We start from the raw sequence: 12,127 nt of genomic DNA, 5'->3' as shown, positions 1-12,127 counted from the left end.
GAACGACGACGTGCTGGCCAATGGCGGCTCGCGCGGGCCCGCCGGAGGGCGCCCGCCAGCCAATGGGCGGGCGAGCGGGGGGCGGCGCGGCTACATGTTGCGGTGTCGCCAACGTGGGTCCGCGGCGAGCGGCGCTCGGGCCGGGCGGGGAGAGCGGCGGGGCCGGGCCGGTGGCAGCGGCAGGAGCGGGAACGGCGCGGCGGTCGCAGCGGCTCTCAGCCCCGCGGGAGCGCACCGAGGACGGGGAGCTCCAGCGGCCGCCGGGCCGGAGCCGTGCGGCGTGACGGAGGAAGCGCTTCCCGCGGCGAGGACGCGGACCCGACCCGCCCGGCGGTGCCCGCCCGCCCGCTGGCGGGTGGATGCCGGTGCCGTGATCCCCCCGCGGGGCCGCGCCGCCGCCGCCGGCGGCCGAGGCGATGCTGCGGGCGGCGGAGCGGCGCTGAGCGCTCGCGGGGCCCCGCGGCTTTACCGCTGCGCTCCGCGCCGGGGCCGCTCCTGCCGCCTCCTCCCGCCTCGGACCTTCTCCGGTGCCGGATACAAAATGGCGGTGCCGTCACGGGCGGGCGGCGGGGCGGCGGCGCTGCTGCTGCTGGGGCTGCTGGGCTCGGCCGCCGCCGCCGGCTGCGCCTGCGGCGGGGAGCTGCTGAACTGCGGCGGGCTGGAGCTGCCCGCCCTGCCCCGGGACCTGCCCTGCTGGCCGCGGCATGTGTGAGTACCGGGCGGAGGGTCCCACCGCGCTGGGGAGGGGGGCCGGCAGCGGGCGGGACCCGGGGTAGGGGTGCAAGGGGTTGGGGGTTTGGGCAGCCCCGCTCCGCCGGGAGCTGGGCGCAGCGGAGCGGGGAGGGCTTGTAAAACAAACAAAATCTCTACCCCCCCCCCCCCCCCAAAAAAAAATCCCTCAGGTTTATATTTTTTAAAGCCTTGTAGGCGCTGAGCTGCGCGGTGTGAAACTTCTCCGGTGATCCAGTGTCTCCTCTGGCTCCCACCCGAGGCGGGGAGGGGGGCGGTGAGGCGGGGGCGATGCGGGTCCCTGTGGAGCGGAGCGGGGGGCTGCCGGGCGGGCTCTCCCTCTCCTCCGTACCGGTGTCTCGGAGGAAGAAGAGCCGGGAGCGGGTTTGGTCTCCCTAACGATGGGAATCTGCTGGAGATAACGGCCAGCTTGGGCTCCCGAATCCTTATTAGGAGATCCATCCCGAACCCGGGCCTGGTGCTGCAAACCGGCATCGCGCCCTGCACCCGGCTGCCGAAACGTGGACCCCAGCGCTGGGGCCGCGCTCTCCCTTTGGACGTTTGGAGCTGCCGACTGTTCAGGTGTGAAGGCCGGTGAGGTAGGGAGTGTGAGTCGGAACGAGAGTCGCGGGCTCTTGCGGTGCTATTGGGGTGTTTCAAGAAAAAAACCAGGTGTTGCTTTCCAATAAAAGCTGCGTGGCTGGCTGTGATTCCCCCAGTACTTGTTCGTCTAGCAAAGTTATTAACCTGCAGCGTATCGTATGCCCTGGATGGTAGCTGAGCTTATAGCCCAGCACGTCGTGATTAGAACAGTGCTGCTGCTTTTTTTTTTTTTTTTTTTTGTTTCCCCCTAGAAGGGTGTTTTAAAGTGTTCAGGTACATGCCCAAGTGCAGGACAGCGTGATTGCCGTTTCCCATAAAGTGCAGTGAGTCTGCTCTGGTGGTGCAACCGCTGCTCTGACCTGGTAAGATCTGAAATACAACATCAGACACGTGAAGCACGGGAGATTCGGGGAAGAGGGAAGCGTGCTCGGCTTTGACAGCTCAATTCATTTGATGGTGACAGTGCAGGAGGACTGATGGTATGTGTGTGTGTGTGTTCATAAACTTGTAAAAATCAGTGTCGTTGACTGTTAGCTAACCTTGGGGAAATAAGGACCTAGAATGGGAGAGGTCTGAGAGCTGCTGTTGCTGGGCCTTTCTGCTGTTTGAACAGATTTATAGATTATTGAATCTATAAAACCCCTGGTTGTAATAGATACTCCTCAGCTCTGCCAGGAGAGAGAACGGTCACTGAAGTGTTGCTGGAGATCGTCCAGCTCCTTATTAAGAAGAATTATTAGAGGTTTGTCAGGTTCTCCTGGTATTATTCACTTTTGGCTGCAGAAATGCCTTGTTTTACATGAAATTATCAGGTGTCGTACCGAGAGGAACGTGTGGCCTCTGCATTAAAACCTTGACTTATCCCATTCACCTGTCGCTGTGTGCTCTGAAGGATCCTTCCTTCAGCCTTGGGCACCTTTCAGAGCAAGTTTTTAGTCTTCTCAGCATAATTCCAGCATCCCCATGCACCTCTTAAAATAGGACAGTGTATCTTTGTTCATGCAGAGAAATGCATTAATAGCCCAGTCTGAAGAAATTTATTGTTGTGTTTTTTTCAGGAGTGCTAATACCCAGGAGTGTCTTTTTCATATGGAACAGATTTTTGAGTGTCTTGAGTTCAGTTTTAATTTTATTGGTGAAGTAATAGCACATATAAATCTATTGCTATGGTCCTGTGGGCTGTTGATCTTTTAACCACTTAGACAACATATGGTTTGTAACTTTGTAAATTCTAAACTAACTAAAAAATTAGCTAAAGTGGAAATTTGTGATGGCTTTCATATCTGACAATGCAAAATTAAGGTTTTTTCTTTCTCCATAGCTAATAGAAAAAGCAGACACTTAAGCTATTGCAAGTACTTTTGTTTTTGAAGTAATATTGTTTCTACTCACTAAAAATCACTTAAATAGCTTATTTCAGTTTAGGGACACAAAGCTGAAGCATGTTTTTCATGCTTGTTAGGATCATAAATGCTAATTTCTGGTGCAGAGAGTTGCTAACTCTTTTTTTTAGTAGTTGTTTAATGTCCTCTATAGAGGCACCATGTGTTGGGGAAAAGTTACCTCTAAGCAACTATCTCTGTTGCTTTTTGTTTGTTTTGTTTTGTTTTTTTTTAACATGCCCTTTTAAAGTAACAGAAGGCAAATGGTTTGCAGTGACCCCAGGCTGCTGTAGCTGTGCAGCCTGGGGGTGCAGGTCCCTGGGCCGTAAATTGGGGTGAGATTGGCAATGTTGGAGCCGTGCATCCCTGGTCTCCATCGCTTCTGGGCAGGCTGTGTCTCCCGCCGAAGGTGTCTGCTTCCCTGGGGTGATAAGCTTGGGCATGTTCGATCGCTAATGGGAGACAAGATAAATCCTGTTTTCAGTGACTCGTGGTGGCTGTGCTTTAACTTCATTAAAGCGCTATTGAAAAATCCCTCCTTAGCAGTTTATCTTTTATTCCTAATGAGTGCCACAATGCTGAAGCAGTGCTTGGAGTCAGTTTTCAGTGTGTTGGAGATAAAGCTTTTGTTTGTAGGGTTGGAAATGTGGCTCAGCACGCTGGGGAGGGTTCTGGAACAGACTTAATTGTGCCGCGTATTTTGTCAACAGGACTATCAGTATTGAGGAAAAGCATTGGGATATTTTGAAACTATTGTTATTTCTCTATTGGCAGTAGAGCTCGGAGTTGTAATTTTTCTCCCTAGCTTTCAGGAGGCATAATGGATGTGCAGAAGGGCTGGTGGACTGCAGTTGCTCACAGTTAATGCAGCGTGTCACAGATGTGTGGGGTTTTTTTGCCTTAAAAACAAGGGGCAGCTCAGTATTGCATGCCAGTTATAGAAGCGTGCAGGACTTGCTGGCTGAGCAGCCCTGTGTAGGGCACGTTGCAACACTCTGACATGACCCATACTGTCCTCGCAGGAGCTGCAGCACCCAACTGCTGCGAGCTCTGTGGTTGTGAAAAGTCCCTGGTGCATGGGGGATGCCGCGAGAATCAAACTCTGCTGGGCAGTTGCTGTGCAGGACTCCTTTGCAGTGTTCTCACTTTGAAGCTGCTGGAGATGCTTCATGTCTTTTGGTGCTTAAGTCTGAAGCTTCTCTTTACATTAGAGTGTAATATGTGGCATAAACTTTAGGGCCAAGCATAAGTACAAAATGCTTCGTGCCCAGAAAAGCCAGGTGCAGGGCTCCAGCAGTGTTGGTGACATGGCACATACACTGCATCCTCTGTTTCTGTCTCTCCGTGCATCTTAATTTTTAAGGAGTGGTAGAAGAGAGATTTCTTCTAGGCATCATGTATGGGGGGGGGCGCTTTTTCTTCCTTTTTAGTGATAAAGCAATTGTATTTGGGGTACAGATTTTAATGGTGAGAAGGCTTTGGGGCTGTGGAAGTGCAGTTGGATAGCTAATTCATTGCTGGTATGGTCTGGAGGAAAGAAAGGTTTTATTTTAAACAGATGTGTTGTGTGGTTTTTTGACTCAAATGACTAGGGAAAGTTTTCATGGGATACTGGGTGTCTGTGCAGGGACCCTTCTGCCTCTGGGTCAGCGTGTGCCTGGCATGTCTGGGAACAAGGCAGAGTCCTCAAGTGCCCAGGAGAGCTGGGCTAAGAGCTGCTCACGGTTTCCCAGGGAGGTTCTGGGGTTTGGCTATATGGGTAAGTTGCCCTGAGGCACCAGCTGCATGGATGTTGGCTGTTTACACGGTGTTGCTGCTCTCTGGAGAGAGCTGGGCAAAGCATCTGGATACTTCCGGAAATCCTGTGGGTGCCTGGTTTTAGGGCCTGGAAGTGCATTTGAACTTGGAGTCAGGAGCAGACTCTTGCTGTGCTCAAGTGTATGGACACAAAGATTTTGTTGAAGGCAACAAAACTGAATGGTTGTGCTCAAAATTACCTATTAGCTTAAATTTCTTGCTAAACTGGGGTTTTAATGTGTCAGGTCTTGTTGCTCTGCTCTCATGTGTTAGGGTAGCTTCTTTGCTTACTTGGTAGAGCAGAGTGGGGCTCTGCAAAAAACTTGCTGTGCCACTGCCTTTGTGCATGGTGCTCTCTGGAGATGGATATTAGTTGCTCTCGGGCTCTGGAGTAACTCATACTCCTCTACAGATGCTGGAAGAGAAAGGAGGAGGTGACGGACTCTCCTGCTGATGCTGCCGGGAGTGGGGAGTGCTTCTGGCAATTCCTCCCCTGCATGTCCTACTTCCAGCCCTGCTGAAATAATGGAACAAAGATTAAGTAATCGTCACCCCAGGCTCGCGGTGCCTGGCCCTGTGCAGCTGCAGAGCCCTCACTGTGTGCCGGCAGCCCGGGGGGCCGCTGGGCTCGGAAGGATGGCTTGGGAGAGGGGGACGTGGATTGGTGCAGGTGGCCGGTCTCTCTCGCTCCTCCTGGGGAAAGGGAGTGGAAACCCAAAGAAATTCTGCAGAGCCAGTGGCTCCTTCCTGGGTGGTGGTCCAAGGAAGGTTTCCTGCTCAAGTGGGACGGTGGTGGGAGCTGGTGGTGCTTGTAAAACAAATCCTGCTCAGCTTACAATGACACACTTGGGTTTGGTGCTTCCTGGAGCATCGTCCTCAGCAGTGGCCTTGCTCAGGGAAGGTTTCCAGCCCCGGGGCTGCGGGATGGCTCTGCACCCTACAGGCTTGCATTTGCTGCTCTGGAGCTTGGTCCTGGTGGGGTAACAGCAAAGCCTTTCCTTGCAAAGCAGTGCCTGTCTGAGCCTGCTGCTTATGCACAAATAAATACACGTGCTTGCAAATAAATCCACCCTTCCTGTGTGAACATGTGTCGGTGGATTCGCTGACCACCCTCAGCATGCTGCGATATTTATTGGTGCTCACTGGAGAACAGCAGTTAACAGCAAGCCCTTTGCAACTGCTGTCTGGTCTTCTCATCTTAATCCCTGACTGAGCCACAGCTGGGGCAGAAATTACCTCAATCAGACTAGGATTAGAAGTACATCTGAGATTCATAGTGAAGCCTGAATGGGATAAAATACCCCCACCAAGAAGCCTTTCTGGCTCTTGCAGAAGCCCCTGGCTTCAAGTGAAAGGCTCTAGGACCCCCTCAGCCGCCTCTGCATATTCCTCTCTCCTTTTGAGAAACTTCATGGCATTTAATCACTTCGAGGCTTTTCCTCTCTACAGTGACTGCAATTTGAAACGCAGGGGTCCCATACAAAAGGAGCAAGTGCTCAATGGGCTGTGTTAATATTCAGTGCCATTTACAATGGGTGCAGTTTGAAAAGGGGAGAATGGATGGTCTGGGAGCTGGGGGGGGAGGAGCCGCAGAGGGAAAATTTCCCAGGGCAGGGGAACGAGCATCTCAGTAGGCAGCCGAAAAGACGAACACACCATCAATTGTTCTCAAGGAAAATCAAGCATTATTGTGTTAGATACAGCTTAATATTTTTTTTCTTTGCTTGTGCAAACTGCTCTACAGTTCTGTGGATGTAAGGTTTGGGGGCGGCTGAGCCTTGCGGGAGTTTCTACTCGAAGTTTAAGGGATGAAGGAGCAAATGTGAGGTTGACTGCCTTCTCCCTTTGCTTGCTGGCATCAAGAGGCTAGACGTGGTAAACCGATATGTTTGGGAGCCCAGACACTTCAACAAAGCACTTCAGGTACTTAAATGCTTCCCTGAGCATTGGGTGAGATTTAACATCCCTGCTTAAAGTTAAGCCAGTGCTGGAGTCTTGTCTCTGATGGGGATTTAGGCAGATGCAGAAGCACTTTGCTGAGATGGGGCTTTAGTTGGTGTGAACTCCACCTGGTGCAGGGAAGACCTAGAACACTGGAAGGATGCTCCCCAGTGTGCAGCTTTAGCAGAGTGTGCTGGAAGGGTTCAAGGTGGCTTCATGTTGGGGCACTCCCCCAGGTGCTGCAGAAGCACCTTCCTGACTCTGTGCATACACCTGGGTCCTGAATATATGGGCAGCTCCCGCTGGCTCTGCAGGGCAGCTGGGAATTGCTGAGTGCCAGGAGGCCCTGGCTGTGCCCAAGCAGTGCCTGCCTTTGGTTTCTGGTTGCTTTGATCTCTTGAAGAGGGGTTAAAGTTGTGTCTTGAAGTTTGAGTGGCTGCAAAATGGGATGATGGCTTTCATTTCTTAGTAGCTCTGATGAGAACTTGTGTATTGTCCCTGGCTTGTATGTCAGCCGCACCCAGAAACTCTCAATTAGGGCTGCAGGGCTTTTAACTGATCTTGTTGTCTGCCCCGCGAGACACCTTGGATTGAGTTAGCTCAGCTCATCAGCTTTTTAACATAATCATTTTGTGCTGCTAACCTAATGGCCCAGTGTGACTCCCTTGTTTTGCAATGTGGAGCTGGGGTCATGTGGATGAATGAAGTAGAGATAATTTAGGCTAATGCTGTTGGGAAGAGCCATCTGCAGAAGATCCAGGCTCCAGGTTCATCAGCTCTGCAGGACCAGGGCTGGGCAGGAATTAGCACCTCGTTCAGGGCGAGGGGAGTGATTTAACATAGAGCACTGCTTTGGTGAGTAACGGGAAAAAACATAGCTCCTTGGTCTGGGTTGTGGTTTCATGCAAGCCTGGGACACTGGGCGCCCACCGGCAGCTCTCCTCTGAAGTCCCTTGCTGGTTTTTAGTGGCATGTGAAGGAAGGAGCAGAGCGTGAGGCTGCAGGAAGAAACAAAGGGTGAATAAACCTTCTTTCATATTTCCTGGTACGTCCAGCTATTAAATGATGTGCTACAAAGTATTTTTTTTCCTGCCGTGCATAGGGACCCAAGTCAAGGACCAGGATGCCGTTGTGCTAGCGCACAACATGAAATACATATTATTATTGTAGCTGAGTCATCCATTAATAGTTAACCAAGTCCTGCACTGCAGCCCAAAAGTCCTTCAACCCTAGTCTCTTCCAGTTTCGGAGCAGGACCACAACATATGTAATATGTTATGCTCCCTTATTATATTTTCAGCATGCTGTCTCTCAAGCCACAACCGTATAATTTTGGAGAAGTCTAGAAGCAGGCCCTGCTATTTTGGGGGCACCTCTCAAGACCTGATGACATGTCACATCCAATTCCAGGAGCATGGTTTACTTCTGCATGGTTGCGTTTTCAGTTTGAGTAAGAATTGAAAGATGGGTCTCAAACGGTAGCCATCTGCCTATTTTTTATTAATGTTAACCATGCTGGATCTGCAGGCAAGGTAGTTGGTTGTCTGCGCTTGTCACAGCAGTTTTGTAGTTCGCTGCAGTGGCTTTGCATGGATTTCAGCAGGAGAAGTATTAGAGGCCCTTTACAATTGAACAGCTTTACACAGAGCTACAGGTTTATAAAACATACTCCAGTGTCATGCACAAGTTGCATTTAAAAATGCATTAGCTGTTTAAAGCTTTGCTCTGGAGCTAAAGTTTTGTGTGCAAGAGAATTTGTCTTTTTGGGGTGTGTGTGGGGGTTAGGTAGTCTTGATATTGCTGCTCATAATGAGGCAGTAACTCTTGTTTGTGAATTTTTCTTTGGTGTCTTTTTTGGACACCCTGGGGCAGTCACATTAATTTTGGAAATCTGCAGAGGTGCAGTCTTCAACGCATTTCTTGTAAACCCTGCTCACCTATACAGGGTGTGTATCGCAAACGTTTCCGTTTTGTTCAGGGCACCTGTTTTTAGATTAATCCTTTCAGATTAGAAAACACAACCCTCGAGTTCAGTAGGAATTTGGCTGTGAAATCTTGAAATAAGATGCTTTTTTCCTAGACCATCTCCTCCAGCTGGCAGTTTTTTGCTGTCTGCAGGAAGGCAGGACAAGCCCTCAGGTGCAAGAAGGAAATGAGAGATGCAAAATGCAAAGTTGGGGCTGTGCTGCTTCCCCACACACAGGGACATGGATCCATCCTCACCATCGATGTGTCTCTCCCTGGTTGCCCAAAGCCTGTGCTTTTGTGATGGGCACCTCACAGGATGCGACTCCGTTGTCTTTTGGTGCTGTGAATATTCCTCTGTCCTGGAGAGTTTTCCATCAACACCAGCTACTAATGAGCCTCCCTCCAAATACTGCCCTGCAAGCTCAAAACACATTTTGCCTGGCCGGCGTAGACTGGGCTGTTTTATAACCACACTTAAAGTCTGTTTTAGCCTGCCATGCGCCAGTATAAACACAGGTTTTCTATGTTATCTATCATCTAAAAAGTGCTTGCAGCATGCGTGGCAGTGCTTGGCTGGTGCTGTTTGATCACCAGTACAGATGGGTACTGGGATTGAAGGTATTGAACTGGATGTGCTGAGGGCTTGGTGGAAGGTATTCAGATGGAGGTGGCAGGTTTGCTGGGTGTTGTCTTCTGCTTGCATTTAAGGATGCGATGCTGGAGGTGTCCCGGGTGCATAGGAGTCCCATTGGTGGGGCTCGATGTGGGTGATGTCCCCATAGGAGTGGAGTGGTGGGAGACCTCGTGGATGGGGGAGCTGCTGGTCTGTGGATTGTATCATGGATAATAAAACGGCTATCGTAGGAAACAGCCTGGCTGGAGGCCCTGTGAAAAATCACCCCCTAAATGTGTTCCAGTTGTCCAAACACTGGTGCCTCTCCTTCCTCCGCTGTGTGCGTGGGGGGAGGCTGGAGCTAGCTCTCCACCACCACTGCCTGGGGAGCAGCCCCAAACAGCCTTTGCTTGCTTTTTGCTGTGCCTTGGTCAGCTGTGGTCCACCCAGGTTTGAGAACTGTGAAAAAGCACCAGAAGCCTCCCTTTAGCACAGACCTAAAAAAAAAAATCCTCTAGCAGTCTGGACAGTGTGGGCTGTTCCGCAGCAGCCCGGTCCATGAACAGGCAAGCCAAATTTGGCTCTTCCCCAGCACAAGGTGGTTGCTTTGAGTTGGAGCTGGAAGGTGCATGGAGCCACAGGATTTCCTCCTTTCTCACTGGGCTTTGCAGCCCCAAGGGGACATGGGGACTGGGAGTACGGCAGGGATGCATGCGTAGCCCATGTCAGCAGTGACCTCTCTGTCATTTGCAAGGGGTGAGGAGGTATCATTTGATGATCTGGGTGGCACCTGAATGTTCCCCACCCTCTTCCCCTTCTCTCATGCCCATTTACTTCATCACTCCTGCACCTCTCTGGCGATGACAGGTATGGGTAGTGCAGAAATGCCGAGTGCTGCTGACACAGGGCGGTTGGCTGGTGCTTGTCTCTTTGCTGCTTGTGGTCTGGCCTTGCTGGTGAGCCAGGAGAGCATCCTGTGCTCTGTTTGTCTGTGTAACTCACCATAAACCTTTGTCGTCTTCTGAACCAGGAGGCAGACTCGCATCTGCACTCGTATTTCATTTGTTTTGGCAAAATAGGGAGACTTGTCTTGTTTTAGGAGATTTAAACAAACCATATGATGTTTTATTTTGAAAGGTGTCATAATACTTTCCACTTTTCCTTTGCTAAGCATATTTTTGTGCTGTTCCTATCTACACTAGTCTATAAACAGCTCTGTTCCTCCTTTTTCCTCCTTAAACAAGTCGTCTAAGTCAGAATTCTTGGCTCTCAAACACCTTTGGATTATTTCTGGAGTAGGGCACACATTCTGCATTAAATCAGTAAATAAGATAGTGCGTATTTTTAGACCTCTCTGATTTGGAAGCATTTGTGAGAGTTGTGCTGGCTTTATTGTTTCACATGGTTGTAAACCTCTTGTATATCCTCCTTCCCACTTTCCTTTGTTATGGAGATGGTGACCACCCAAAAGCTGTTGAGATTGATGAAGTTAAGGGGTTTGGATGAATTTGTTTGTAAGAGTGGATGAATGAACTTTTCCTGTTGCAGTAGGTTAGAAAATAGTTTGATGAAGATGATAAAATGGTGCATAGGCAGACTCCACCTCTGCTGCATGAGTGGGCAAGGAGAAGTTTTCTGGTTTGGGAGGAGGTCTGCAGAGCTGAGGCTTCACCCCCAGTTTCTGAGCACTTTCATCTTGAGTGGTGTCACTTGGTTTGTTGCCGGTTGAACACGGAGCTGGCAGCCTGCCTTTCTGGTCTGCAGGGATGGATGCATGCGGGACTCGCTTCAGCTCCTGCAGTTTTAGTAAATGCATCTGTTTATCTCTGTGGGGCTGAGTCCAGCTCCCCAGTGAAGCTGCTTGGCTTTTGACTTCTTGGTGAGCTGAACCCCTTCCAGGAGCTCTGGTTTCATTCTTACTGACCTTACCAGCAGAGATGTGTATGGTCTTTGAGTTAATCTCCTTGGACAGAAAGTTGTACAGATCTGACAGGATGCATTTGGCTTATACTGTCTACTTAAAACAGCAGTTGGCTTTGCTTCTCCCTCATTTAATAATCTCTTTGAGGTAGGTACTGCTTTTTACCTAGGTTTCCTGAGAAAGGAGGCTGTGCGATGGTGTGTGTCTCTTCGCTCCCCCAGAGCTTTTGATGTTGTTGGCCAACTTCAATTTGAGGAGTGAACTCAAATTTGAAATGCTTAGCTCTCTCATAGGCAGCAGGCTGGGGAGAGTGACTGTATCCCCACCAGGGGAAAGGAAGCAGTGTGAGATTATCCCATATGAGACATCAGAGAATCTCCGTGGGGGAGAGCGGTGCCATTAAACCATCCCTGCAGGGAAAGCAGGTAACGGTGACCCAGCTGTGGGACATGGCTCTGCCCAGTGCTGTGCTTGCCTCTGTTAGGAGGTTGGTGAAGGAGGGGTTCAGAGTCTTGCTGGGATTGTGCTGGCAATAGCTAATATCCATAGGTAGGAGTGGAAGGTTTGGTGCTGGGTTACCCCATCCATTGTCGTGTGAGCAGGGGACGCTGTGGCGGCAGCACCCGAATCCTGGCCTCTTTGGGGACCAGCATGGTTGTTCCTTGTGTATAAAGTGATGCCACCCATGCGGTGGGGGAGTGTCTTGTCCAAGGCAGCAAACCCTTGTGACTGCCATGGCCGCAGCTGGGAATCGTTTTTGGTGACTGGCTGCTCCTCTCTTGGAACAGCATTTCCAGGAAGAAGATGCCTTTGTGGCCTGATGGATGTTGAGCAATCGGCTGCGGGTGGGAAGCAGTGGCCCTGGGTGTCTGCATCTCCCTGCTCGCTGGCAGCACTGTGGTGGGGCAGGGATGGCTGCCTGGGGCTCCTGCCTGCTCCAGCCGCTCATGGGGTCTGGGCTTTATAGTAAGCATGGGGAGAAGGCAGAGCTGGGCAGCATCCTTGGGAGATGCCAAATCACAGCCCAAGCTGTTTACTACAGCATTTCTCTCTCATGGTTCCTAGCACTTGTGTCTCAAGTGCTACCACTTTGTGGTCTGTCTAACAAGAGCCTGAAGAGCTGTCCTTCCAGCTGGCAGGGACACTGGGACTGTGCCGCATCCCTCTGTGTGT

General features: G+C 50.9%; 1 protein-coding gene across 1 annotated transcript in view; it reads left to right on the top strand.

Moving 5' to 3' along the window:
* The first annotated feature begins 473 nt into the window (after positions 1-473).
* The window catches only part of LRIG1 (leucine rich repeats and immunoglobulin like domains 1), a 95,918-nt gene continuing 84,264 nt past the window's right edge, over positions 474-12,127 (top strand). Inside the window, exon 1 of the mRNA XM_052777316.1 lies at positions 474-708. Within this exon, the coding sequence (XP_052633276.1) occupies positions 542-708 (167 nt within the window). The 5' untranslated portion in view covers positions 474-541. The remainder of the gene's footprint in view (positions 709-12,127) is intronic.

This window comes from Harpia harpyja, chromosome Z (genome assembly GCF_026419915.1).
Source record: "Harpia harpyja isolate bHarHar1 chromosome Z, bHarHar1 primary haplotype, whole genome shotgun sequence".
Classification (NCBI taxonomy): domain Eukaryota; kingdom Metazoa; phylum Chordata; class Aves; order Accipitriformes; family Accipitridae; genus Harpia; species Harpia harpyja.
Note: the sequence above shows the minus strand (reverse complement) of the source record. Positions and strands in the feature narration are given on the sequence as shown.